The sequence below is a fragment of the Corvus kubaryi genome, unplaced genomic scaffold (assembly GCF_017639235.1).
Source record: "Corvus kubaryi isolate FWS band 111438036 unplaced genomic scaffold, C.kubaryi_AGA036_p1.0 split2-37374, whole genome shotgun sequence".
NCBI classification, from domain to species: domain Eukaryota; kingdom Metazoa; phylum Chordata; class Aves; order Passeriformes; family Corvidae; genus Corvus; species Corvus kubaryi.
Genome location: NW_024582082.1, coordinates 4968811 through 4993790, shown reverse-complemented (window position 1 = coordinate 4993790; position 24980 = coordinate 4968811). Strand labels below are relative to the sequence as shown.

The following is a 24980-nucleotide window of genomic DNA, read 5'->3' as shown; positions in this document are numbered from 1 at the left end:
CCAGAATTTGTGATATTATAGACAATATGACTGCAGTGAGAGATGAGTGCCAGAATGAAAAACAGTTCTCCTGACAGCATGTGAAGAACATGAGCATGACCCTTGCAGGTGGAATCAAAAGCCTGTCAAGCTCAGTGCCCTGTCCAACAGCCACAACAGGGATGCCCAGAGGAAGAATGCAAGTGCTGGGAAAACAGTGATGGCATGGAATCGTCACCAGCAATTTGCAACCACAGGACTTCCAGAGCCAGAGACCAGTGTCTTGGATTTAATGACTTTTAAGGGGCTTTTCTTTTGTGAATTTGCTCTATCACCAGTTTTGATTTTTGAATTCATGTAAACTTTTAGTATCCACAATGTTTGGTGGCAGAAACTTGAACTGGTGATTACACTTTGAGTGAAGAACTACCTTTTTCTTCTTAAAAGCCTGCAGCTAAGCTTTCTTCCTCCAGAACCTGAAGACAGAGGCTTCTTTGACCTTTTCAATTTGGGCTTTGTGCAGGTATCTTTAACATCCCTTTTGAGCTGTTTCTTTTCCAGATGGAAGAGACTATTTAGGCATGCTCTGCATGAGACCCATCTGATCTTCAGATCCTTTTGGCTTTGTCTGTACCTCTACCAGATGTGGCATTTCTTTCTTGAGATGGAGAACTGGCCCTCTGCTTGGAACCTGTGATGCAGGTGCACCAGGAATTCCCAACATGGAATCAATCTTTGCTTTGTTTGCTATTGCTTTTGTAGCAATTCCTAATAATCAGTGCACTCCTTGGTGATCAAAAATTCATTCAATACTGCAGTGAACTATTACAAAATATAGCTAGTGGGTTATTATATGCTAGATCATGTAATCTTGGGTGTTACTTCACCCCATGTGTGCTATTGGATTTCATCTACCTTTTATTTTCCACTCAGTAAGGGAAACTCCTCCTTCAGTTCTTCACACCAAGTCCTCATCTTCACTTTTGTACATGATTTTGTTATCCACAGCTCATCTTAGTGCCTTTTCCCGCTCACCCAGTGACACACTGAGCAGCGCCAACGGGCACACTCTTGTCTGCGAAATTCCACTTCCCTTTGCTGTGAAAAGGAACCAGAAACTGCCACTCTTTGCTGCCTTTCTGTTGAGCAGTTATACTTTTTAGGAGACCATTACCTCCTCTGGCAGATGATCTTCCCTAAGAAAAGTGGGAGACTGTTGCCAAGAGCCTTTTAGAAATCCAGGTGGAATACATCAAGAAGAATATTATCTTCCTCACACTCTGGCTGAATCCTTCCAAGAAAACCAGCAGTGATCTGCAAAGTCTGACTTTCCTTTGACGAGCAAACACCTTACAGGGGGTCTTAACCTTCCTTTCTGCTGCTGCTCAAATCTTGTCAGAACATTGGTGTTCTGGCAAGGGAACTCAAGCTTGCAGCGTGAGAGAGACACAAGGTTTCTCCCAAACTGGGTCTGAGAGGGCTGAGCTGGTAATTCATGCACAGCTCTAGTCATCCTCATGAAGAGCAAGGGCTAATGATTAGCCATAATCATAATAATTTCATTATTTAATTAAGAAATGTTTTGATTCTGCAAACATCTAATTGCATAAACTTTATTTTCAGTTTTAAGTGGTTCTTCTAGGGGGTGCAGCTGTCAAATTGTTCCTGTTAACTGGACTTTGGAACCTCTGTGAGCTCTGTTGTCAACAAGACTAATTAGCTTTTATTGTGTTCAGCTCAGCAGATACACAGAGAACAATCTGTCTTTTACAGACCTATATTCTCACTTACAAATGTTACTATTTCTGCCATCTTGATTATTCACACAGAGTAGTAAAATGAAAACATAGACCTGGTATAAAAATAATTCATACTTTATAATTGTAATTTTTACATGAAAAGCATCATTATCCTAATTAAACCTCCCAATTTTGAGGTGTGTGTGTTAATGTGAGCATAGACACAGCATGTGAATACCTTAAATATGTGTATACATATCTGTTAATAGGTATTACACATGCATACACACATTTATATCCATTACAAACTCAGATTGTGCGTATTCTTTTTGTGCAGAGAGACTTAATGCAAAGACTCAATACCCCGTGATTGTAGTTGTTCCCTCTTTGCAAACTAGATAAATTAATCACCAAAAAGGCTCAGCCTGCTCTGGCAAAGCCAGGATTTACACCACAAAATCCAGGGATTGTAGGAAAGGCACAGCACAAAAGATGGCTGCGTTGCATCGGAGCGAAGAGCGATATTACAGGATGAAAGGAGGAAGCAAAAATAGACCTGACACACGAGTTTTGCAGAAAGTTTCTAAAGGGGGATGTGGATTCTCTGCCGGCAGCTCGGGGGTGTCACCGCCCGTCCCTGCTCCCGGGGCGCTGGGGACCCTCCGCAGGGCTCCTCCCCGGGCGCGGCCGTGGCATGGGAGAGAGGGGGAATGGGGATCACTTGGAAGGGAGCTAGTGACAAAATAAAGGGTGAGAAACTGGAGCGGCAGTAGTTGCTGGAAGGTAATGCTGTGTTCATTCCTTACTGCTTTTTTTGTTGTTGTGGTTGGGTTTTTGTTTGGGGTTTTTTTTTTACGCGAGCCTGCCGGCCACTGCCTTCGTTACGCTTTGAAGTACGTTGTGCAGCACGGAAGGAGGTCCGCGGAGATGGCGTCACTTCATGAAAGTTTCCAGATTTTACCGAGCTTCTTGTTTTTTGTTTGATTGGGATTTTTTTTTCGTTTTTCCTTTTTTTTAATTTTTTTTCAAGAGAGGGGGTGGTACTGTTCGTAATGCAAGTGGGCGATGCGGCCGAGATCTAAATATACCCCTGTGAAAACAGAACCCCTGAGATAGCGACACCGATAGCTGAGGCTATTGTTAACTTCTGGGATTCCAATTAAATCCCGCAATGTTAAATATTTATTTAATTACTGGAGAGAGAGCAGGAATTCTCGTTGACGGCACTAATGGAGTCAGAATAGTGCAGTAGGGGAGAGTTTTTTCTCCTGCCCCCCCCCCTCCCCCCGTCGCCCCCTCTTCCAAATCTAAATAGCTGTAGACAAGCACAGGCTGGAATAGGAACATTAGGGGGGGAAAAAAAAGTTTCAGCTTTGTTTGAGGAGTTATATTTCAGTCGGGTAAGCAAACGATATTGCATGTATTTTTCCATATCTTCAGCTCACTCCAAACATAACATTCCAAAGGATAAAATCTGTTACAAAATAAAACTGACTTTGTGACAGCTGAACTTCGACGCAGAGTCTAAAAATTACCTAAAAGTGCCTCGAGAATCCTAAATGTCATTCCCAAGATGTGGCGAATTGTAATTACGGTTGTGGACTATTTTAGTGCAGTGCCTTACACGGGGCCCAGCTAAGCAGCTGGAGCATTTATGAATTTATTTTTTGCCCTTTACTGTGTTACATACGAAGGTATTTAGACAGTAACAATAATCCTAATTTGTTTCAGATTATAAAAAATGTAACCAAATTGAATATGTGTTAAGTTTGCCTTTTAATTTTCCTTCCTGTACTTCCTTTTAAAACATATGTCATAGGGCAGTGCTTAAAGAATGCAAGAAAACTCATCAACAATAAGATAGTGAATGAGAAATAACATTATCATTACTATATTACTATTTTGTGATTTTCTCATCTGATGGCTTTTCCAAAAATTTCTGTTTTAGAAACTGATCCAGTTTCCTCTTCTCCTAAAAAAAAAAAGAAAAACTCCAACCAACCAACCAACCAACCAACCGAAAAAAAAAAAAAGGAAAAGGAAAAAAAATTCTGTGGAAATTTTGGTAAGAGAAAGCAAATAGCTTGCAACACACTGTCCAAAACCTGTACTACACTATGCCCAAAAGCACTTTAATTTACAATAGACATTATTATGCTTGTATATGCAGATCTTGATATGGTAGAGGAAATTATTAAACCCAACTATTTGGTCATGGGGCTGGAAAAAAAAATTGTGTCCCTGAGTGTGCCACAAAATTTAAATGCAAGTTATAAAGGCCCAGCACCCTGTAACTTGGTGACTCCGTTGGAATTACACCCAGAAGGAGAAAGTCAGGTCCTGTCAGTTCGTACATGAGAAAGCCTGAGTGCTCTGCACTGCCATCACTAATTGTTTTGTGTTGGGAAATCCTGAGGTGATAAAACAGCTGTTAGAAAGTTGGCTTGTGAGTAATTAAGTGTAGGTCTAGCTATTAAAACCTGATTTGTTACTCATAGGCTACACTCATCTGCGTCACCTTCTCTCAAGATACAGATAAACTCAGTGTTCTTTTCACTGGTCTAAGCCAAAAGTGGCTGTGTAATGAATGGAGAGATGTCAGCTCTGGGTATGGTTCACACATATACAGTGGGTAGAATTACCTTTATCATAACAGATACAGTTACAGTAATAGAGAGCTTCTATTTCAAATTGTTCCTTTCTCCTTTCATTTATTTCCAGAGGAAATGCTGGAGGATGCGTGCCCTTCTTCATTCAAAGTTTAAAATACTTATTTTACTCATAAGCAAAAACTTCACTTAAAAAAAAAAAAAAAAAATTCTGTTTCAGAGTGTCTCTGTTTACTATACTCAAGCTTCTCCATAGAGTGGGTGTAACCAGGAGAAGAATTTGGCCCATGATGTGAGCTAAAATTTCAGTGCTTCCACTATTTAGAGCTCCATTGTGCTAAAAATAGTTTTCCTGTGGTTTTGGCCATGGAGCCACAAATGCAAGTTTTCAGTGCACAGTTATTGTGGATGTTGGTCCCTTCTATTGCTGCAAGAAATGGATTTCCAGCTCATGACTGTGTCAGCAGATGATTATGTTGAGTGTGAGGCTGCATGTCAGATCTCCTCACTATCCTGAAGTAAGCATGCGTCCCACCCAAATGCCAGGGACCACCAAAAGGGACCATGCTCGGATGGCAGTGCTTGGGCTGGGCACTGAAAAACTCTAGGAAAAACTGGGACCATGCAGGAGATAATGTTGAAGGATTCACCCAGAATCTCCATGTTTGGCTAATGGTATGGGATGTAAACAGGTGGGGGGAAGGGAGTAAACCTTTAGGGAAGTAAGACACAATTTTGATCATTTCTAATTTGAGCTGAGTTTTCATCAAAGAAGAAAGCTCATAGTGAACACAGGCTTATGGTATGTGCAAGGAGTTCACTGTGATGTTGGATTCATTCTCTTTCTGTTCTACATATTCTATCCCAATTCCATGGTCCAGCTTCTCTGTTGTCTGTAGGAAATTGGTCTGGTAGTTGCAGACAGCTTTTAGGAGGCAGGGGCCAACTTTTTTCTGAGCTTAGGAGCAGGTGTCAGACTCCAGAAAGTGTTCTTGTAATGCGAGGTCATATTCTGGAAATAGTTGAAAATCACTGATTTAGAAGAGTGAGGGCACTGCATGTTTCTGTACTGCTGATGCGATGGTGAGGGCAAGCTGGGGATGGTCCACAAAAATAACAACAGCAGAGGAATATTCAAAGGAATTGAGCCGGTTAAAAATATCTTCTTTATCATTTCCTCTCTGAGAGCACTATAATACTTCATGTTAATCAGCTGGGACATTTTTTCCATTTCTCTGGGAAGGTTTTCACCCTATTCCAAGAAGATGATCTGATATTGGAGGACTCTGCCCTGTCCGGACTCTATCCACAGGTGTCAATGGATGGTGGTTCCGACTCTGAGGTGGACTTTGTGACAGTTCTCAAGCAAATGCTTCTGTTACTCATTACTTCATACACATCTTACTCTTCCTGCAGTGTCCTTTTTCCTTTCTTAGGATGTTGCCTTTTTTATATGTTTTTCAGACTTTTTTTTTCTTGAATTATATGTGCAGTTTTGCATCCTTAGTGACTCTCAGATCTGTTGAACTGGATATACCATCCCTAGTATATTCACAATTTTATTCTGTGGAATGGAGCAGAACTTACAAAACTTTTACATAATTATGTCTTTGTTTCTAACATCCCCATAGATGTAGCATTATTCAGCTACATGTCTCATCCCATTTCTTCTTCCAGTCTAGGAAGAAAAGTTTGCAGCTTTAAACTTGCTGGGGAGAATACCTTTGGCTTGCCTTCCCTCTCTCCCCTGGTCTACAATTTCATGTTAATGTCTTCTACCTGTAGCTTCAGGAAACAAGACTAATTCTTCTCTCCCTTTCTCTGTGTGAGTTGTCATGCAAGGTACCCAGAAGTGTGGCTGTAACAATAACAGGGTACTTAATTTCAGAATTAGCTCTGGGAATTCAAAGGCTGTGAGCCAGTGAGTGTGACTGCAGGAGCCTACACCTCTGAGGGCCTTGGAGATAAACACTTTTAATATCTTTCCTCCAGACACTAAATGTTATTTCCATTTTCTTACATATGTGATGCAAGGTACACAACATTTGTATTGTCTTCTTGTGAGGCAGCCTCTTGCCACCTCCTGTGCTTGTTCTCAGCCTGCTGTAAATTGTGGGCTTATTTAAGAGAACCAAATGGCCAGAGCGAATGTCGCCTCCCTCTTCACTTGCTGAACTCTGCTTAAACACAACACTGTTTTCCTGCCTCAAAAATATACATAAAGGTATGTATAGTATGTTAGCCCCTCCTTAGCCCTTCCCACCCTGAAACTTTTCAAACAGGGATGGCATGTTCCTCTCTTCACTGCCAAAAAACCCCATAAATTCCTTTCTCAGCATTTCCCCCTTCCCCCATTTCTTCTCAGCTGACAGCTGTGAGAGTGGAACTTTCTTGAGCTATCCTATCCACTTCCCCCAATTCTGTTGTTAAGCTAGATTTGGTTTAAATATCCAAGCCATCTTTCACACTACAGGATTTTTTTAACATAAAGTGGCTTTGCAAATGCTTAATGTGGGTAGAGACATGGCAACTGTTTATGTATATTTATTTTTCTTTTTTAAACAACATTCCCCCTTCTTCCCCCAGCAATTTAGAAAGTTGATAGAGAATTAAATTGAACAATACAGCCATTTTAGAAGTTACAGGAAGGCCAAAGTTTCATAATAAAGCAACTTTTTTTCAAGACTATTTCTTTATAATTCAATCTATTTGATTTTCATACTAATTCACTTCTAACCAAATAAAAATTTCATTAAGAAATATAGGAATTGTATTCAAAATCTGGGGAGTAAAATAAAACTAATGGAATTTAAGATAGTTCTTGAACTTCACACTTCTCAACTAAGTCTGATAGCTTTAGGTAGTTCTTCTGTTGGTTGTTTTGCACTTTGATCAGACTTTGAGGTTATTTTTCACTCTGACATAAACACCTACAGTAACTCAGCTTTCTGGGAAGGTGTTTTTCTGCCCTCATTGCCATTAGCTCGTGCACAAAGGAATATCAAACAAGTAGTTGTACTTCAACTGACTTTACAAGGCAGGCCCCAAAGTCTAAACATGTGCAGTTGTCTCTGCAGAATCTAACATAATTCAATAATTAAAACATTCAGGTAAGGGGAAGGTTAGCTAGTCCTTTTTCCTTAGATTAACACAGCGGCATGTCCGCTGGAAAATCTGGGTTTGACAATGATAAAATAAGATTGATGGTTCCATGAGTTGTAAAATTCAGGAATTTGTGAAATCACATGATTTCTGGAAAATGTGTTCAGGGTGCTTTGAGTCTCTTTGTTGTTCTTTTATTGAACTTGATATGTTACTAGAGTGGATCCACTGGACTGTGTCACTAGAGATCCAAATGATGGAGACCATGTATGAATAGGCAGTGCTGAAAGTGGTGTTAATTTTCCTGTGACCTTAAGGGCACACAGACCTGAATCATCAGATAGTCAATGTCAATTATTTTGTATTTTATCGGTTTCATTGACTACAAAGAGATAATTTGACTTCAGACATTTGGGGTTTGCCCATTCAACATTAGTCTATGACAAAATGGCATGGAAAAAAAAAGGAAACCTACTTTTCAGCCGAATTATCACATTCCTTGCTACCACACTCCAAAACAGTCTCAGCATTGTGCTTAAGAATGACTGTTTTCTGAGGAGGGTGTGCTGCAATTGCCTGTAGTTTTAAATCGAGAATGTTTAGGAAAACTTAGGTTTGAAAATCTTACAGTTTTCCTTGTCTTCCCATGCTCTTGCATGCACACCTTCAGCTTTCATCATCATTGGAACTCTGAAAGCTCCGCAGCAGGAAGTGCATTGGAGCTCTGTGATACAGTGTTCCTCAGTACAGATTCACCCAGCAGTATACAACTGTTTTGTAACTCCTCAGCAGAGGAGAACATTTTGTTTTCTAGAGACAGGATGGTTGGCACATGAACACCTAAAATGCCTGCTGCCAATTTGTTGTTTGTTACTTGGTTTATTAATTAAGTTACACAAAAGACTTGGAAAAAGGCCAACAGTTATTGTGAGGTTTTTTTGTCCCATATTTTGGACTTCTGGGACAAAGCAGAACAATTGCTGGTGCAGAGATATGGAGGAGTCCCCAAAGGTTAGCTCAGTTCTGGGACTAAATTACACCAAAGCCTTGCTCCTTCACCACTGCCATGAACTTTAGTAGAGATATCCTGCTGGGCTATTAATTGACTTCTTAAGAACTTCTGTTTACATTCAAAATAATCAAGAGCCATGCAGTTTTGAACCAGAAGAAAATTTCTTTAAAGCTCAAATATACTTGAAATTGAAATTTCGGCTTGGCTCATTTGATATTTTTCCCTATATCTATCAATTTTATGTTGCCTTTTCTTGATTTTTTTTTTCTTTTTGGTAGATGTTTTACCTTTAAGTTACACAAATAAAAGATAGGGTTTCAAATGTGGCTTCTTTTTAGCTTAATGTATATAACATATAATATATATATATATGTAAATAGATATATAGAAAATCACTTTTCATTACATTTGCATGCTTCTATTTTTTTTCCAAAAGGAATCCAATAGCAAGATTCAGTTGGCGTGCCAGATAAAATTGGCATGCCAGGATTTCTAGCTGTGGCAAGTTAGAAAATCTGGTGTAGTTACATATTCTACAACAGAGATACAAATTTATGTACAAATGATGGGTTTGCCCCACATATCTGTTCCTACACAATTTTTTTTGGCCAGAGGGAGAAACTTTCCTGTAGGAATTTCTGTAGTTACAAGAGTAGGATTTAGCTTAGTTCAGTAGTGTGTCTGAAGCCAGCCATGATCAGCCTCCTCTGAGGAAAGCAGCCTTTGAGTTACAAAGTAATTGTCCTGTAGGAAAAGTTTCCTCTTAAAATCACTTTGTGAGCTGAAGTGTGAAATACTTTCCTCTAATTGTGGATGTTCCTGTTGCCCATATAGAGTTAAATTTTTCAAAGGCATCAGAGTTCAGACCTCAACAATAGTTTGTGGTGAGTGGTTCCACCTGGTCCTGAAGAGCAGAGCTGAGCATGGGTCAGCCTTGCATGTGTTGCTCTATGGCACCTCATCTCTTGTAAGGCAAACAAGGCCTGGCCAGTCCTTCCCCACCATGAGAGGATTTTGCATGGACAACTAATTTTTATAACTGATTTCAGTGGAAGAAAGCACATTCTTTAGCTTTAGTGGAAATTGAGGTGTTTGGAGTTCCAAAAGTCATTTGTGTATTAAGAGCAATTTAAAAAATGAAAACCTTCTTACATCAAGTCATGGTGTGGAATCCAATTCTTCTTTAATATACCCTCATATCTAATAATTCACTCAGTTAAAAATGACAAGAAACACTTGTGCCTGCAGTATGCTTAACCAAGGGCAGGCACTGCTGTGGCATGTTGGGTGTGGTTTTGGCCCGGTGCCTCTCTGAAACTTTCTTCTGTGCAATTCAAAAGTAGCTTTGAGGAAACAGTGACTTCCATGTTACATGATGAGGACAGTAAGAGTTCTGTCCCATAGTGTTCCATTATACACAGTAGGAAAATCCTCATCTGTGCAATCCTTTCTAGAGCCATCCATAACACTCCTGACACATTTTCTTGAAGCTTTACTGTGTATTTTAGCAACTTACTCAGAAATGCAGCCCCTTGAAGGACCTCAACAGCCCCAACACATTGTGGATAACACCCATCCCATAAGAGATGAGGAAGCTCAGGGGGGACCATCCCGCTCTCTACAACTCCCTGAAAGTAGGTTGTAGCCAGGTGGGAGTCAGGCTCTGCTCCCGGGCAGTAAGTGACAAGACAAGAGGACATAGTCTTAAGCTGCACCGGGGCAGGTTCAGGTTGGGCATCAGGAGGAATTTCTTCACAGAAACGGTGCTCAGACATTGGAAGGGGCTGCCCAGGGAGGTGGCGGAGCCACTGCCCCGGAGGTGTTCAAGGAAAGACTGAACGTGTCACTCAGTGCCATGGTCTGGTTGACACCGTGGTGTTCGGTCATAGGTTGGGGTCGGTGACCTCCCAGGTCTATCCAACTTAACTGATTCCGTGATTCTGTGAAAACAGCCCCCATGCGCAGGGCCGGTGTCAGCCGCTAGGTACGGCAGCAGCACACGGTACTGGGGGAGAGCACCGGCCCTCGGCCCCAGCAGCGCCCGCCAACGCAGCGGGACCTTCGGGGCCTTTTCCATTCCTCCGTTATGTGGTACGTTACTTTCTGGACACCGAACCCTGCACACTTATTTGTTGATTTATTATTTGCATTTATTTCGCTCCCTTTCACAGCGCGGGGCCCATTCCTCACAGGGCCCCTTCCCACACGGCACCCGGAGCCCGGCCCGGCCCGGCCCTTTTCCCGCTTCCTCCCGCCGCGGCGCGCGCGCGGCCCCGCCCCTCGCGCACATCCGGGCCCCGGCGCTGGCCCCGCCGGCCCCGCCGCCGCCGCTCCCGTCCCGCCGCTCCCCCCGGCAAAGTTTCGCTGCAGCAGCAGCAGCGGCGGCCGCGGCCCAGCCGGCGCCTCACGGACACCCGCCCTGGGGAGGCCGCCTGCTCCGCGCCGGGTGGGTCGGGGCGGTGGGATGGGGCGGGGGAGGTTGCGGGCCGCGGGGTCGCGGCGCTGCGAGTCGGGTTCCGGGCGGCGGTGGGTGTGGGGGGGCAGGCGGGACGGGCCCTTTGGGAAGCGGGGCCGAGGCCTCGAGCGGGCCCGCAGTGACACGGTGGTCCTGGCGGGGCGGGAGGGGACGGGGAGCGGCCTGTGGGGGAAGGAGCAGCCCCGGGAGGGAGAGGGGAGCGCGGGGCCGCCCGCGGGGCTGCTCGGACACGCGTGGTGCCGGTACAGGAGCGAACATCCCAGTGCTCAGCAGAGGCTCGAGGGAGTGTCTCTTATTTTTTGTTGTTTGGGGTTTTTTGTTTTGGTGGGGTTTTTTTGGTGTGGGTTTTTTTGGGTATTTTTTTTGTTTGTTTGGTTGGTTTTTTTATTTTTGTTTTTTTTTAAGACGAGGACTCTCTTAGCTGTAGTCAGGCCTGGCCGAGCGAGGGGAGAGCAACAAACCCGCACGTTTGCAGCCGCTGGTAAAGAGGCGGGAGGCGATGTGAGGGCTCATACACACACAGCTCTCACAAACACACACTTGTCCACCCTGGCCTTTCTCGCGTGCGCCCAGCCCTGACAGCTGCCTGACAACAGATGCACAGCTTCGGTGATTTAGAACGGCAAATTTTTGTCTTCTGCGGGTTGTAAATTTAATAGAGGAAATACGCTCTTGCGGTTAAAAGCACAAGACTGGAAATCAAGTGATCTGTGCTCTGTTCCAGTTGTGGGGTTTCTGATGTGACCTTAAGGTAATTGAATGGTGTTTCACAGGAAAATGAGATAGGGAAGAACTGATTCAGTAGTAGTGTTGACTATATTATTGAATAGGTTCAGTAATAGTTGTTGAATCTTTTGGTAGAATAGGTAAGGATTTAGAAATTCCGTGCAGTGAATCACTTGGACTCGCTGCTTTAACAAAACCTCCAAGGATTAACTGTCAAAATTTGGATCAGCAAAGTTTCGTCTGTCATGGGAAATTAGATTGTCAGTATATGATGGTTTTAGATGAAATCTCTTGCTGGTTTTCATTCTTTTATTAGTTTCAGATAATTAACCTTCCATGGGTGGCTTTAAAATACTGAAAACTGAAATGAGCGTTGTTCATTTCATGTGTCAGTTACAGAAGTTCTGCACAGAATATCCTCCTGGTATTCTGAGGAATCACAGTTTGATTGGAGTAAAGAAAAAGGTGCAAACACTTGCAGTCATGTGCCTGTGCTCATCAAAACCTGTAATGCTTTATGAAGTTGGCAGCTAGTGGTAGTGGAAGTTAATAGAAGCAGCAAATAACTTAATTGAAGATGTTTCACAATTAGTGTGTTGTAACTTTTGAGAGTGCCTTGTCTGTGTTGGATTTAATGTCTTAATCCCTACCGTTTGATAGTAGTTTACTCTTACCTCTGATATTGAAATTTTGTTCACTTGGCCTTGAAATTGCTGCCAAGTGCTTAATGCCACTTCTTTCTGCAAAACAAAACCCCAACAAACCATGTGTTCACTGGGATACCTGTTTTTTTCTTTTCCTTTCAAACGTGGAGGACATACATTTGAGATAGGAATTTTCTCTTTTTCTGAAGAGGACTTTCCTAGTGGAAGCCCAGATGGACAATCATGATGGGACTGAGAAATGGAAAAGAAGGAAGAGAGGCTTCCTCAGCATTTCTTTCTCCTCTTGATGACAAAAGATCACAACAGGGTGTGCTGCTGTGTACAGCTGTGGTGGGTGGGGTTGTTTTTTGGTTTTTTTTTTGAGCTTTGGAGTTTTAACCTCTGATGGAACTTGAAGGAACTGTAATTGTTGACCCTATACTATTTCATACTTGTTAGGAAGTCAGATTTTTATTCTTGCACCTGGAGTGGGTGAACTGTGCAGAGTTTTTATCATCACAGAATATTATTTGAGCTGGAAAAAATTGTTTCCCAAGATGGAATGCTCATGCTCAATTAAGGAACCTTTTGGGTTTATTTGAATGTTTTTTGCAAATTATGTTGTGATCTTTAACACTTTGGAGGACACTTTAAATTGCAGAAAACTGCCGTATTTTCTTTATAGATGTCTTAAGAAAATGCTAGGAACTCTTATTGCTCTTGGCTGAATTACATACCTGCAGAAGTACTTCTGTGGCAATTCTGTGCAAGTCCCTGTGTCTTCCTTTCCCTCTAGTTAAGGCCTTGTTGATTATTTTAATGTTTGTTTTTTTTAAATTAAAGTATAAGTTTCCTCAAATGTCTGTGTTAGATCTGGTGGAATGACTTTTAATCTGTTAATGTTTCTTTAAAGGTCTTTACACGACTTTTTTTTAGAAAACAGGTAAGGAGCTCGTGCTCAAAATGAGAAGATTTGTTCTTGTGTGAGCTGAGTGCACTTGAGATATCTTCATGGCTAACAATAAACAGCTCATTAAAAGCAAGTTGAACAGTAATTTAATGCTTTGGCCGTTATCATTAGTCACAGTGCAAGTTCCTGCACTGCTTTCTGGAAGCCTTTTTCGCCATGTTCCTGTGACCACGTAGAAAAGTTTGGCTGGCACTTGAGCGCGCTTGACCAGCGTGGGTTGGCAAGGTGCAGGACGCTGCTTGCCAAGTCTGTATCCCTACTGACCTACCACCAAGGTTGAGCCTGCCAGCACTGTCATCCTTGACAGAGGATCTTTGTCAGAGTCCCTGCTACTGATACACCAACTATGAAGTAGTGTCTCTGAATTCTGGGTCAGTGGATGTCACAAACTGACAAATTTAGAATACTTTGCCATTCATTCACTCTGTGCAAGGGGAAAAAAAAGCTTGCTGAATTAGTATTGTCAGTGTTCCCTCCAATCCTGTAGCTTTTGTAAACTTGTCACAGGCTTAATGCAATTCAGTTGGAGTGGAAGTGTATACACACACACACATCTTTATTTTTCTTCTTCCTTTAAAGCTTTTTGAGTGTCCTGTTTTCCAGGTTATACTTTTTGTTGCCAACTCATAGTATTTAGAATCTTTAATGAAGGTCTTGCACATGAACATCTAAATTTCTGGAAGGCTTTGTCCAGCTTGTTAATTTTTTAGCATACTTTGGGGTTTGTGAAAAGTACAAGATGCCCTTTATTTTCCCATTTTTGTCTCCCAAGTGTAGTACTGAGGTCATTCCTAATCACCCACTTGCTTGTCCACATCCACCAACCTACCAGTGGAGGCATAGGCCTTTGTTTTCATGTTTAGTGAAATGCAGCAGTGCTTTTCTCTGGAATTTTAATTAGGAATGGATTCTACATTGTAGTTATCTGCTTTGGTTGGGGTAGATCTTAAATAACCTTAAAAACAGGAGGCAGTTTCAGGGCTGACTACTGTTGATGGTGGCATTTTCCAGCATAACGCTTCTGTTGGAAAGTGCCAGTTAGCTGAAATAGAAGTGTGAGAAAATGGACACTTCTGAGAAAACACTTAAGGGAGACAGGTTTTGGTTCTAAGATGGAATTTATAATTTTGAGAATTTCTACAAAAGCTGATTGCTCAGTAATTAGAGCAGCTGCAGAGACCAAGGCCATGGGAGCATTGGATGTTTTTTTGTTGTAAATGTGGATGCTTTAAGAAATAGTTAGGACTTTTTTAGGCATGGCAAGTTTTTGTGTTTTCTCCCTCCCTCTCCCTTCCCCTGTATCACACTTAAACTTAAGTTTTACCATGATGCAAAACAAATTCAGAACTGTTCTTTGATTATAATTTTTCTGGGCTTTTGTTGGCATCAGATGGAAGTGAGGGTGCTTTGGAAGTGCAGTGGAGCTCTCTTAGTGATCTTAGGTATCTCTTTGTCTGGACCTCTTTTGTGATATAAATCATTATCACTGGTATTATTTTTTGACAGTAGTTTTTGAAAAAACTTTAAGAAGAAACAAAAGCGTCACTTTGCTATCTGAGCTGTATCTTCCATGTACATTGTATTACTTGCTGCTTGTGCTTGGCCTCAGAGTTTGTTAGGTTTCTTGTAAGAGAGTGCTGGTTAAATACTTCTCAGCTGACAGAGCTAAATGCTTCGGCATTTTTTTAAGCTGTGTTAGATGGTGTACAGATGGGAAATTAAAAGCAAAAGTATTGTGTGAGAAAGCCCTGTCTGCAATTGTCAGTAGGTTTTTCTGTTCAGAGGACAGTCATGGTTAGTAAAAGTTTTAAAGATACCAGACAGTTCTTTTCTGTTCTTGTTTACATATATTATCAGTTAGATTATATTGCCTTGCAAGGCATGTTTGAAGCAAGAAGTCTAGTGCTAGTCTGAAAGCACTTGCCATAGATTTTGGTCAACTGGATGTACATTTGTAATGCAAGCCCAGTTCTGATGAAAATACCACAAGTTCCTTTTTGATATCCTTTATAAAATCTCTTTCATCCTTTACTTAAGGGAAAAAGGGCAAAAGAAGTTTTTTCATTGGTGGTATTCTTTGTGTGAGATGTTGCACAGGGTGGTTGAAGAAAAATCCTTTCCGTGGAGAGGCTGTGGCGGTGGTCTGCAGCATGCAGGCCCTTCCAAGTTTATTAGACAACTTTTTTAACCACTGTGTCATCTTAGGATTTTGTTTATGCTTGATGCGTACGAAGAAATTGTGGAGCTAACATTTCTCCTGTATTCTCAAGAAAAGACTAAAGTGTGCCATTGCATAGGACTGAATGCTGGGCTGCAATGTAAGCTGTAGACTTGGGAAAATGATAATAAAACCCAAGCACAATCCTGCACAGTTCCTGTCAGGAAATTTATAAGGAAAGAAGGATTTCAATAAAACCAGGTGAAATTGATGCGTGAGGTTGTAGTTTTAAAGAAAGTATTGATCTGTGTAAATAGCATAATAGACTGTAATATACTGCAGTAGAGTTTCTGAGCTTTCTGTATGAGTATGTATGTTAATGTGTGTATGGAGTCAAAAAACCTGAGCATTTCTGAGTCTGAAGGGCAATAAAGTTAAGCACAAGAGCTGACTGCAGAACAGCTTTAACTGCAGATCTGCACCAGCTCTAATGAACTCCCAGTTGTGCTGCTGGTTATAAGTGGTGCTTTGTTTATTGTATGAAGTTGAGTCTCAAAACAGCTTCTAATCATCAGCAGTGAAGTTTCTTGTTTCAGATTGGGTATGATGCTACAGGAGGCTTCCTGAATTTGTGAAGAAGTAAATTAGTGGGAAGAGAGTAGTCCTTGTACATTTGAACCCAGGCTTAATACTGGCAATAGGAAAGGATGAGGGACATTGCTTTTCCCATTTTAAAATGATTTTACCCATTTTATTCTTGTGCTTGTGAAAGCATCATTCATTGCCCTGCTGCTTGGGATGATGGTTTGCTGAGTTAATGGTACTTCAAACCTAGATTTTGCAGGTGGAAAATTAGTTTGGAATCAGTGAGAGAACACGTTACATACAAAATGCATCTCATGAAAATGGATACACCATATGTAATGTTACATTTTCTATTCTGCAGTGACTCTTGCTCAGGGCCTTTTAGCCAGGAGATTCCTTGGTATGGCATGAAATGAACCTACTGAACTTGCCAGTTTAAGGCAGTAGGCTAAGAAAATTTCACAAGAACTGCTAAAAGGAAGTTAAGTTGCTCAGTATTTGTGATGGCAGATGGAAGGTGGTAGATTTCTTCCATCTTCTTAAATGAAATGTAAGTTCTGCTGTTGGCCGACTGTGTTTATATCTGTCTGGCTGGATGAAGTATTACGGAGGGGATTCAAACAATGGACCTGTTCACCCAGCTAGTTTCCTTCCATTTGCTGTAGTCATTAACAAGAACTTTAAAAATATAAATAATGCATGCCCCAAAGTCTAATTTTGATACAGTGACTACTTCCTTTTATACTTGCCCATTAAAAGCCCCCTCATGCTACTCCATGTAATTCATTACACTCACTCCTTAAAGAGTGTTTGTAACTGTTTTTTTTTTATGTAATAGCATGGTTTTCAGTTGATTTTTCTCTTGTAGCTCACCTGAAAAATTATTTAATAAAAGAAGGTAATGCATAATAGACCCTCTGCCTCTTAAGGAAATTTAAGTAAGCTTTTTTTCCCCATGAAAGTTGTTACCAGCTGTGTCTAGAGGTGCAGCAATACGAGTAATTTGTGCACCACTGAATGAAAATGTGACTCTTTAAAGCATTTGTTTTTGTATTCAAAGCTCAGTGATGCTCTGTGGTACTGCAATCACAGCTCATAACTTGTGCTTTTAAGCCTCAGAAGAAATTGATTGTAAGTACAGATGATCTGGGGAAGCTGTTCCTGGCAGATGTCATGATTACTTAGAAACCTTTTGCAAATTAGATGTTGAAATTACAGCAAATGCAAGTAAATGTTCTAAATGCGGTTTATGCCACACATTCAGAAATCTAAAAACCCTACATGAATTACAGTTTCTACATGGAAATGTTTGGTTTCTACATAAATACCTGAACCTACTCCTTTGTGGTCTTAAATAGCTCACGAAGCGAGCTCATGATTCATGAAGCTTTTTAATTCTACCTTGTTTTCTTAGGAAAAGGCAAAAGCTGTAAACCTTCAGTGTTTTGCCTTCCAAAATGAACTTCTGGAAGGTATGTAATGAGATAAATTCAATGTCATTTGTACTTCTCAAAGCCTATTAGTATTTTGTTGTAGTTTCTTTCTTGCCCTTGGTTTTTTTGAACAGGTTAAAATACACTTCTACTGAAGAGTCTTGAAAGCCTCATGGGTGGCCAGAATGGAGTTACAGTAAATGGTATTAAGGTTTTAAACTTCAACAGTCTCATTTTTCAGTGGTTTTAGTTACAAGCATGTACGTGGAAACTTTTTTTGAAGACGTTGAAGCAGTTTTGATCAGATGTGTTCTGATGCTTCTAAAATACCTGTTTTACCAGGCTTTGCTTTTGTTCATGGGCCCTCAGACAAATATGAAGTTTTTAGTGTTGCATTACTCCAAGCAGATTAGTTCTAAAATGAGAGTTTATAGGACAGTAATTTATCATAATTCCCTTGACGCTTTCCCTACAAATACTAGTTACTGCAAAATATCTTCTTAGTAGAACTGTTCCAACTTCCTTTTCTTTTAGTGAGCTTGTTTATTCCATGAGCATACTTGCAGGTAAATGATGTTGAAGTTATATAAAACCAATAAAATATCTTCCCTAGTATGGGTGCATTATGTTCAAAATACTAAAAAACAAAATAAAATTTTACATGATCATAGCATAGAATTGTAGATCTTTAAATTTTGTTTCTTAATATGGATGGGGCTCCTGTAATGGGATAGATGAGGGGACATTTCTGAAGATCTCCTTTGAGCTCAGCTTAACTAGAGGAATTTCCAGGGCATCTTCTGCCTCGATGATGCTTAAGGTTCTTTGAAAGCACAGCTGAGAAACAAAAATAGAACGTTTTAATTGTCTTCTGGTCTGAGATTCTAGGTGGGTTCATTTCCTTTTCTAGGGGTGTGAGCAGTTGCTGATCTTGCAGCTATTGAATGTATGCAAGGCTTGAAAGTAAGTTAGCTGCAACTATAAACAGCTTTTACTTTTTAAAACAGTAAACTTTTTTCCTCAGTAAAAGAAAAAATTCAGTCTGAGTTCCTGGCCAAGTTTATCTCCCTTTATGTATTTCCTGTTACTTTGAAGGGTGCAAAGGTTCTCATGTGTAATAGTCCTAGGGAACTAAATTAGTCTTAAAGTGCAGACATGGTGATATTTCTGAAAAAAAAAAGGTGATATGTAATTATTTGAGTTTTTTTCTTTAGTTTTTTCTCAGTACCTTCTAGGGAGTGGCTGAAGCAGTGGAAGACTTCTATTCTCTTAATTTCTTTTTTTCCATATTTTTTATGAGAGCTCTAGAAAGAAAGACCTTCAAACAGTTTTTCTGTTTGTTTTACTTTTCCGATTTTTTTTTTTTATATTACTGAAACAAAGCTGAATAATCAAAGAGGTACCAATGGGATTAAGCTACTGTGTGAAATGAATGGATTTTTTCCTGTAAAGGAACACCAAGTGTCCTTGGGTTTGTTCCCTGCTTTCCTCACCCTCTAACGCCACAGTAGAAAATGTAGGATGGTTCCATGCAGGACATAAATGCCTTGCCTAGGGATGTTTGCTGTAGCTTTGGTTGATGGTACTTAGTACCCGGTTCTGTTACATAAAAGTATCTGTCCAAGTGCCTGAGTGAGCCTGTAAATGTGCCCAGACACTTAAAAAGCCTTATCAGATGACTTTTAGTTTATCAAAGATGGGAGAAAAAAAGATCTTGATTAAAGGTAGCAATCTAAGAGAACCAGCACAGAGATATTTAACATCTTGCTTCCTCCCCCCCACCCCCCCCTTTTTTTCTCTTATGTGCAGATTTGGTGTCTTGGGCTAGGGTAGGTGTTCTAATTCACCGTGGTTTATCAAAAGTGGAGAGACAATGTTGTTTGGCAGTCTCTGTAGCAAAAGAGGAAGCATCTTTTGTTATTGACATCCTTTCTCTTAGCTCTGCTCTTGCTTTTTGCCAGCTGCTCATTGTCTATACTTGCTTATTTAGTATTCACAAGGGATTTTACAAGTTCTTATCAGTTCGTTGCCACAGCACATCATTTCCTCTTGTCATCGGTACTCCTTAAATTGCTGGGGGGAGGATTTGCATTAGGGCTGGTGAGTGGTAAAACACCATTCATGAGGGAGTTGTTCTGCTCCTCTCCTTTCTGAGACAGTTTGTAGTAAAGGTCACATTTCTAGTGCTTACTCCACCATGTCTTTTCCCCCCTTCTTTTTTCTGGGGAGAAGAAAACAGGGTTTTTTTTTTTTTGCCAAGGCTAAAAATATCCAGCACTTCAGATATTCTTAAAAGATACAAGGAAGTGCAGCATAAAATTAGCTACAGCTAAAAAAAGGTTGACCATCTTTCTGAGTAGTTGGAGAAGGTTTAGTTTGTGCTTTGTATTGGGTTTTTCTTTTAACTGTGCTTTGTTTTCTTTATCTACAGTTTCTTCCTAATTTTTTTTTAATACTCTCGAAAACATGGGGTAACTAATTAGAGCTCTAGAAAAAGCAGATGCTTTAGGAATTTTTCATTTTTGGAAATAAGGATCCATTTGAGAAGCTGAGTATTTCCGTGCACTACTGGCTTTGGAACTGGTGTTTCCACTCTGCCTGTTCCCTGTTTCTTCATGGCAAGTTTAGTCTGCTAATGCAGCACCATGACAGGGATATATTATTAGTTTTAAAGCATATTCCTCAAGCCTGTCTTCTGAGCGAAAGTCGTCAGTTTAAGGAATATTAACGGGAACTGTGCTGTCCCTATCATCCCTTAATGGTCCCTTTTCCCACTAATCAGTAGTGCAAGCTTTGAGGACTAATCACTTTTTTGGGGTGAGGTCATAGTACTTCTGGGATTTTGTTTTGAAACAAAATCAGATGCAATGCTAGGGTTGAAACAGTAAGTCTTTTAATATCTGCCTTTTTGTTTTACCACAGCCTTTGCTTGTTTGCTAATTCCTTGTTAAATTACCTTTTTACTAGAACTAAATTGGAGGCATCGATCATCATTTTTGATGTGAAGACTTCATCACTGACCATCTCTATGTTCCTTTGTCATCCTCCAGGAAATAATACAGCTCATCAGTTGCAATAACTGCTTTGGGTATACACTGACACTTACTTGGAAAAAACCAAATAAACAAAAAAAACCCTGCAGGCAAAACCCAACAAACTTTTTGAAGACTTGTGTCAAATGACGTCAATGGCCAGTTTGTTCTCCTTTACTAGCCCAGCTGTAAAGCGTCTCTTGGGCTGGAAACAAGGAGATGAAGAGGAAAAATGGGCAGAAAAAGCTGTTGATGCCTTGGTAAAAAAGCTGAAAAAGAAAAAAGGTGCTATGGAAGAACTGGAGAAAGCCTTGAGCAGTCCAGGACAGCCCAGCAAGTGCGTTACTATTCCTCGCTCTTTAGATGGACGGCTCCAGGTTTCTCACAGAAAAGGCCTTCCCCATGTGATTTACTGTCGCGTGTGGCGCTGGCCGGATCTACAAAGCCATCATGAGCTGAAGCCATTGGATATTTGTGAATTTCCTTTTGGATCCAAACAAAAGGAAGTCTGCATTAATCCATACCACTACAAGAGGGTGGAGAGCCCAGGTATGTTTGAAAGTTACTGTCCTAAAAACTGAACAGAATCTTTAGCAACCACTTACTATTCACTCCATTCTCCTCCTCCTCTGGTACTCTACAGCCAATTAAAAGTGGTGTATGAGCAGTTTGGGAGAGGAATGTTCAAAGTGTACATTACTGGTGGGGTTTGGGGGAGGTGTGTTGTCCATTTGGTACCAGCTGTTTTCTTTGGGATTAATCACCTTTTTCCCACAGACCTCTTAAGTCTGCTGCCCTTAAAGTTAGTAGCAAAGTTCTAATTTTTCGTAAAATAGAAAGCAGTGATGTGTTCTTTCAGTTTCTTTGAGAAACTTGTTTCAAAATCTCAGTCCTTGCAAGGAGGTTGGTAGCCGCCTTTCAGGGGCTTGCTACTTAATCAATGTGTGACATGAATTGAGGAGATAGAGAAAAAATAAAATGAATAAAATTCTAGGATGATAGAGTTCCCCACATGACTTCCAGTTAGGAGACAGCAAAGATTAATGGAACCAAGAGACTTGATCAGTTAGAGCAAGGTATGTGTCAGATGTGTGTCAGGTAATGAGCCTGCTGGTAAAGTGTGCTGCCGTGGGAAAAAGTGAGGGGGATTGGGTGGAAGAGATGAAGAGTGTTGCTCCGGACAGTGGTGAGAAGTTGCTTCCCTTGCTCGCCAAAGTGGTTGTAACTCTGCGGCAACCAGCTGTAGTGCTCAAGTGCACTGCTGCAGCACTGGAATTCCAGACTCCACCAGTCCTGAAGTTAAAACTCCAGCTTAGTTATAGCTTTATATGGCAATATAGATTTTGTTTGTCTTCAGTGGAAAGGACAATCTGTAACTGTATAGTTTGACTGTAGTAATGGGGACTGTATTTCTGTTTTCTCTGATTTGCGAACGTATGCAGGCAGTGAGTTTTACACTTCTGCGTCAGTATTTCAGTATGTGCCAGACTGGTTTGGTTTATTATTTTTTAAAAAAGGTGATCTTTGAGTTGCCTGAAATATGTGTGTTTTTGTGATTTTTGCAAGGGTAAAGTTTGAGTCTTCCATCATGCGTGATGTAAAAAAATAAAGGAGAGAGGATGGAGTAAAGGCATGCCAGATTCATCCCCTGCTCCTCTTCCCACCCCAGCTACTGTTGAAATTATCATGATGAGCAGAATAGCGCATTATTTGTATCTCTTACCTTGTATCTCAGTTTTTAACCTAAATGTATCTGGCTTTTGTTTGTTTTTTGCAGTTCTACCTCCAGTGTTAGTGCCTAGACATAGTGAATTCAACCCCCAGCACAGTCTGCTAGTTCAGTTCAGGAACCTCAGCCACAACGAGCCCCACATGCCACACAACGCGACATTTCCCGACTCCTTCCAGCAGCCCAACAGCACTCCCTTCTCCATCTCTCCAAACAGCCCCTACCCCCCTTCTCCAGCCAGCAGCACTTACCCAAGCTCCCCAGCCAGCTCTGGGCCATCAAGTCCCTTTCAGCTACCAGGTGAGCACAGCCTGAACGTCAGTTTAACAAAAATAATTGAGATGTCACATGTTGTTGTGACCTATGACCTCAGGAATTCATTATATTTGCAATAAATGGCTTTTTCATTTGTATTTTATGGGATTTTCTTCCTAGTTTTGTCACTGGTCAGAGTTAATTGTTACAGTTTTATTTTTCCAAATGTTTTTTGTCATGGATGTAATACTGGTGAGTTATTTTGCATGGCTTCACTATAGAATAACTAATCCATATTTAGAAGAATATTTTGCAATGAAAAGAAAGCAAAGGCAGGCTGCTGAGCAGGAAGTTTATTGATGTCTTTCACTGAATAAAAACAATTAAAATACAGTTTTTAACTGGAAAAAAGTAACATTTTTGTTGGGAACAGATCAGATTAAACTGATTCTGTTTAACTGAGTTGGAAAAGACAGAAAAAACAATTGATACAGACAAAGGAAAGAAGTCTTATTGATTCTCTCTGATTATTGGAGTGGTTTATAAAGCCAGGAATTTAACAGATTAAAGATTTTATTTTTCCACTAGCTCAGTGGCCTAATCTTTGTTCTTTCTGGTTGCTCAGTTCCCCAGGAAGTGTCCCAGTCAGTGGGTATCCCTGTTGGCCAAGTGCTGGGATCTCTGGAGTATATGCATTTATGGGGCATAGCGGGGTGTTGACACACTGAGTGCTGTGCTGATGGAAGAAAACAGATCCACACTTTGTAATTAACTCAGCCTGCAGAAGCAGAAAAAAAAATAACTGTTCTAAGCCTTCGTTATACTAAGCAAATAGTTATTTCTTCTACTGCTTTATTTTTGAACATGGAGAAGAGGGTAGGCAAGAAAGCTTATGTTCGTGTGACAAAAAGAGGGAAGCAGAGTCATCTTGCCCAAATGCAGGAGTGCAGGTATTAAAGAAAAAAAGGCAGAAAGAAAAGAAGTGCATCTCATATTTTTTTCAAGTTTCCAATCTTGTTATTGGTCCCATAGGTAAAAGTTCAGCTGTTGGAGTTTGCTGTGAAGACAGCTGGCTGTGTTCAGATTTCTTTGAAAATGAGTCCAATTTTTTTAGCATGTCTGGTTGGGGAATATTTTTGTGGGTTTACAACTGTAGAATGTATAAATACGTACTCTAAATTGTTGAGGTTTATTCTTACTTTTTCATGTTTGTAGCTGATACTCCACCTCCTGCATATATGCCCCCTGATGAGCAAATGGGGCAGGATAATTCACAGTCTATGGACACAAGCAATACAATGATCCCTCAAATCATGCCAAATATATCTACCAGAGGTAAGTTGTATGGTCTGGTGTAGAATGACATAGTTTGGCTTCTTGCAACTCATGACCAAACTGAATGAATAACTTCAAATGGGCCAGTAAATCTTGCTGATAGGTGGAAGCAGTTCAAACTGGGGCTGTAAGAGACAAAATGGAGAAATAAAACTTGCCTTGCTTATTTTAATTTTCATCTTTTGCTTTTAAAGCCTCAGGTGCATAGTGTGGCTTACAGTGAGTTGGACTTTTTAATTTCTTTTCTGCTACCTTTGTCTGTTGCTGGAATAATATTTGCACAAAGGCTCTGAAAATTGAGTCCCAAAGTACCAGTTATAACAGATCTTTTAAAAGTGGACAGAAGAGGTGCATTTTACTGGCTATCACAATAGTCTTGTGTGTGTGTGTAAGGTCGTTTTTGTTTAATATCAGGCTTAAAATTGGAAAATAATCATAAAATCAACAGGTAAGCTAAAATCCATGGAGGTCAAAATAATTAAGATTATAATCAGGACACTTCTTGCCCATCGTAACTGTTTACTAAGATTTTACTTAGCTGATGGTGTTTTGGAAGGTCTGCTTGACAGTTTTAGATTTAATATTTTAACACTTATGTAAACTATTACTTCCATTTGCTTTTCAGATGTTCAGCCCGTTGCCTATGAAGAACCCAAACACTGGTGTTCCATTGTGTATTATGAATTAAATAATCGTGTTGGGGAGGCTTTCCATGCATCTTCCACAAGTGTCTTAGTAGATGGGTTTACAGATCCCTCCAATAACAAAAACAGGTTCTGCTTAGGTTTGCTCTCCAACGTTAATCGCAACTCAACGATCGAGAACACTCGACGGCACATTGGCAAAGGTAAAACTGAGTTGTCTTACTCAGGAGTGAGAAACCAAGTCCTTGGTTTTATTTCAGCTTCTCTGTACTGCAGCAGTGATTATTCTCAGATGAGAATGCTAGAGGTAATCTGAGATGTGATACATTATCCACCTCTCCAGTATCAGAAAACAACTTACTTAGGCATAGTTTGATTCTAAGTAGTCAGGAATTGCATACATTTTTCTTTGTCACTAATTAAAAAGACTGCGTATTACCCCTTCCTTACCAAACTAGATTGTCGCTGGGGCTTGCCTGTTAGGGTGAATAATGTGTAGAATTCTGTGTTTCAGCACCAAGAAACATTGCAGGATATGCCATGATACTCTAC

At 40.6% G+C, this 24980-nt stretch overlaps 1 protein-coding gene across 3 annotated transcripts in view; it reads left to right on the top strand.

Moving 5' to 3' along the window:
- Positions 1-2419: 2419 nt before the first annotated feature.
- The window catches only part of SMAD5 (SMAD family member 5), a 30549-nt gene continuing 7988 nt past the window's right edge, over positions 2420-24980 (top strand). Inside the window, exons 1-5 of one of the 3 annotated variants that reach the window (XM_042014551.1) lie at positions 2420-2501; positions 20484-21014; positions 22243-22494; positions 23665-23784; positions 24410-24631. In XM_042014551.1, coding sequence (XP_041870485.1) covers positions 20612-21014; positions 22243-22494; positions 23665-23784; positions 24410-24631 — 997 coding nt within the window. In that variant the 5' untranslated portion in view covers positions 2420-2501; positions 20484-20611. Of the gene's footprint in view, positions 2502-10763; positions 10888-20400; positions 21015-22242; positions 22495-23664; positions 23785-24409; positions 24632-24980 lie in introns of those variants that run through there. The other 2 variants (XM_042014549.1, XM_042014550.1) reach the window with 2 other exon arrangements.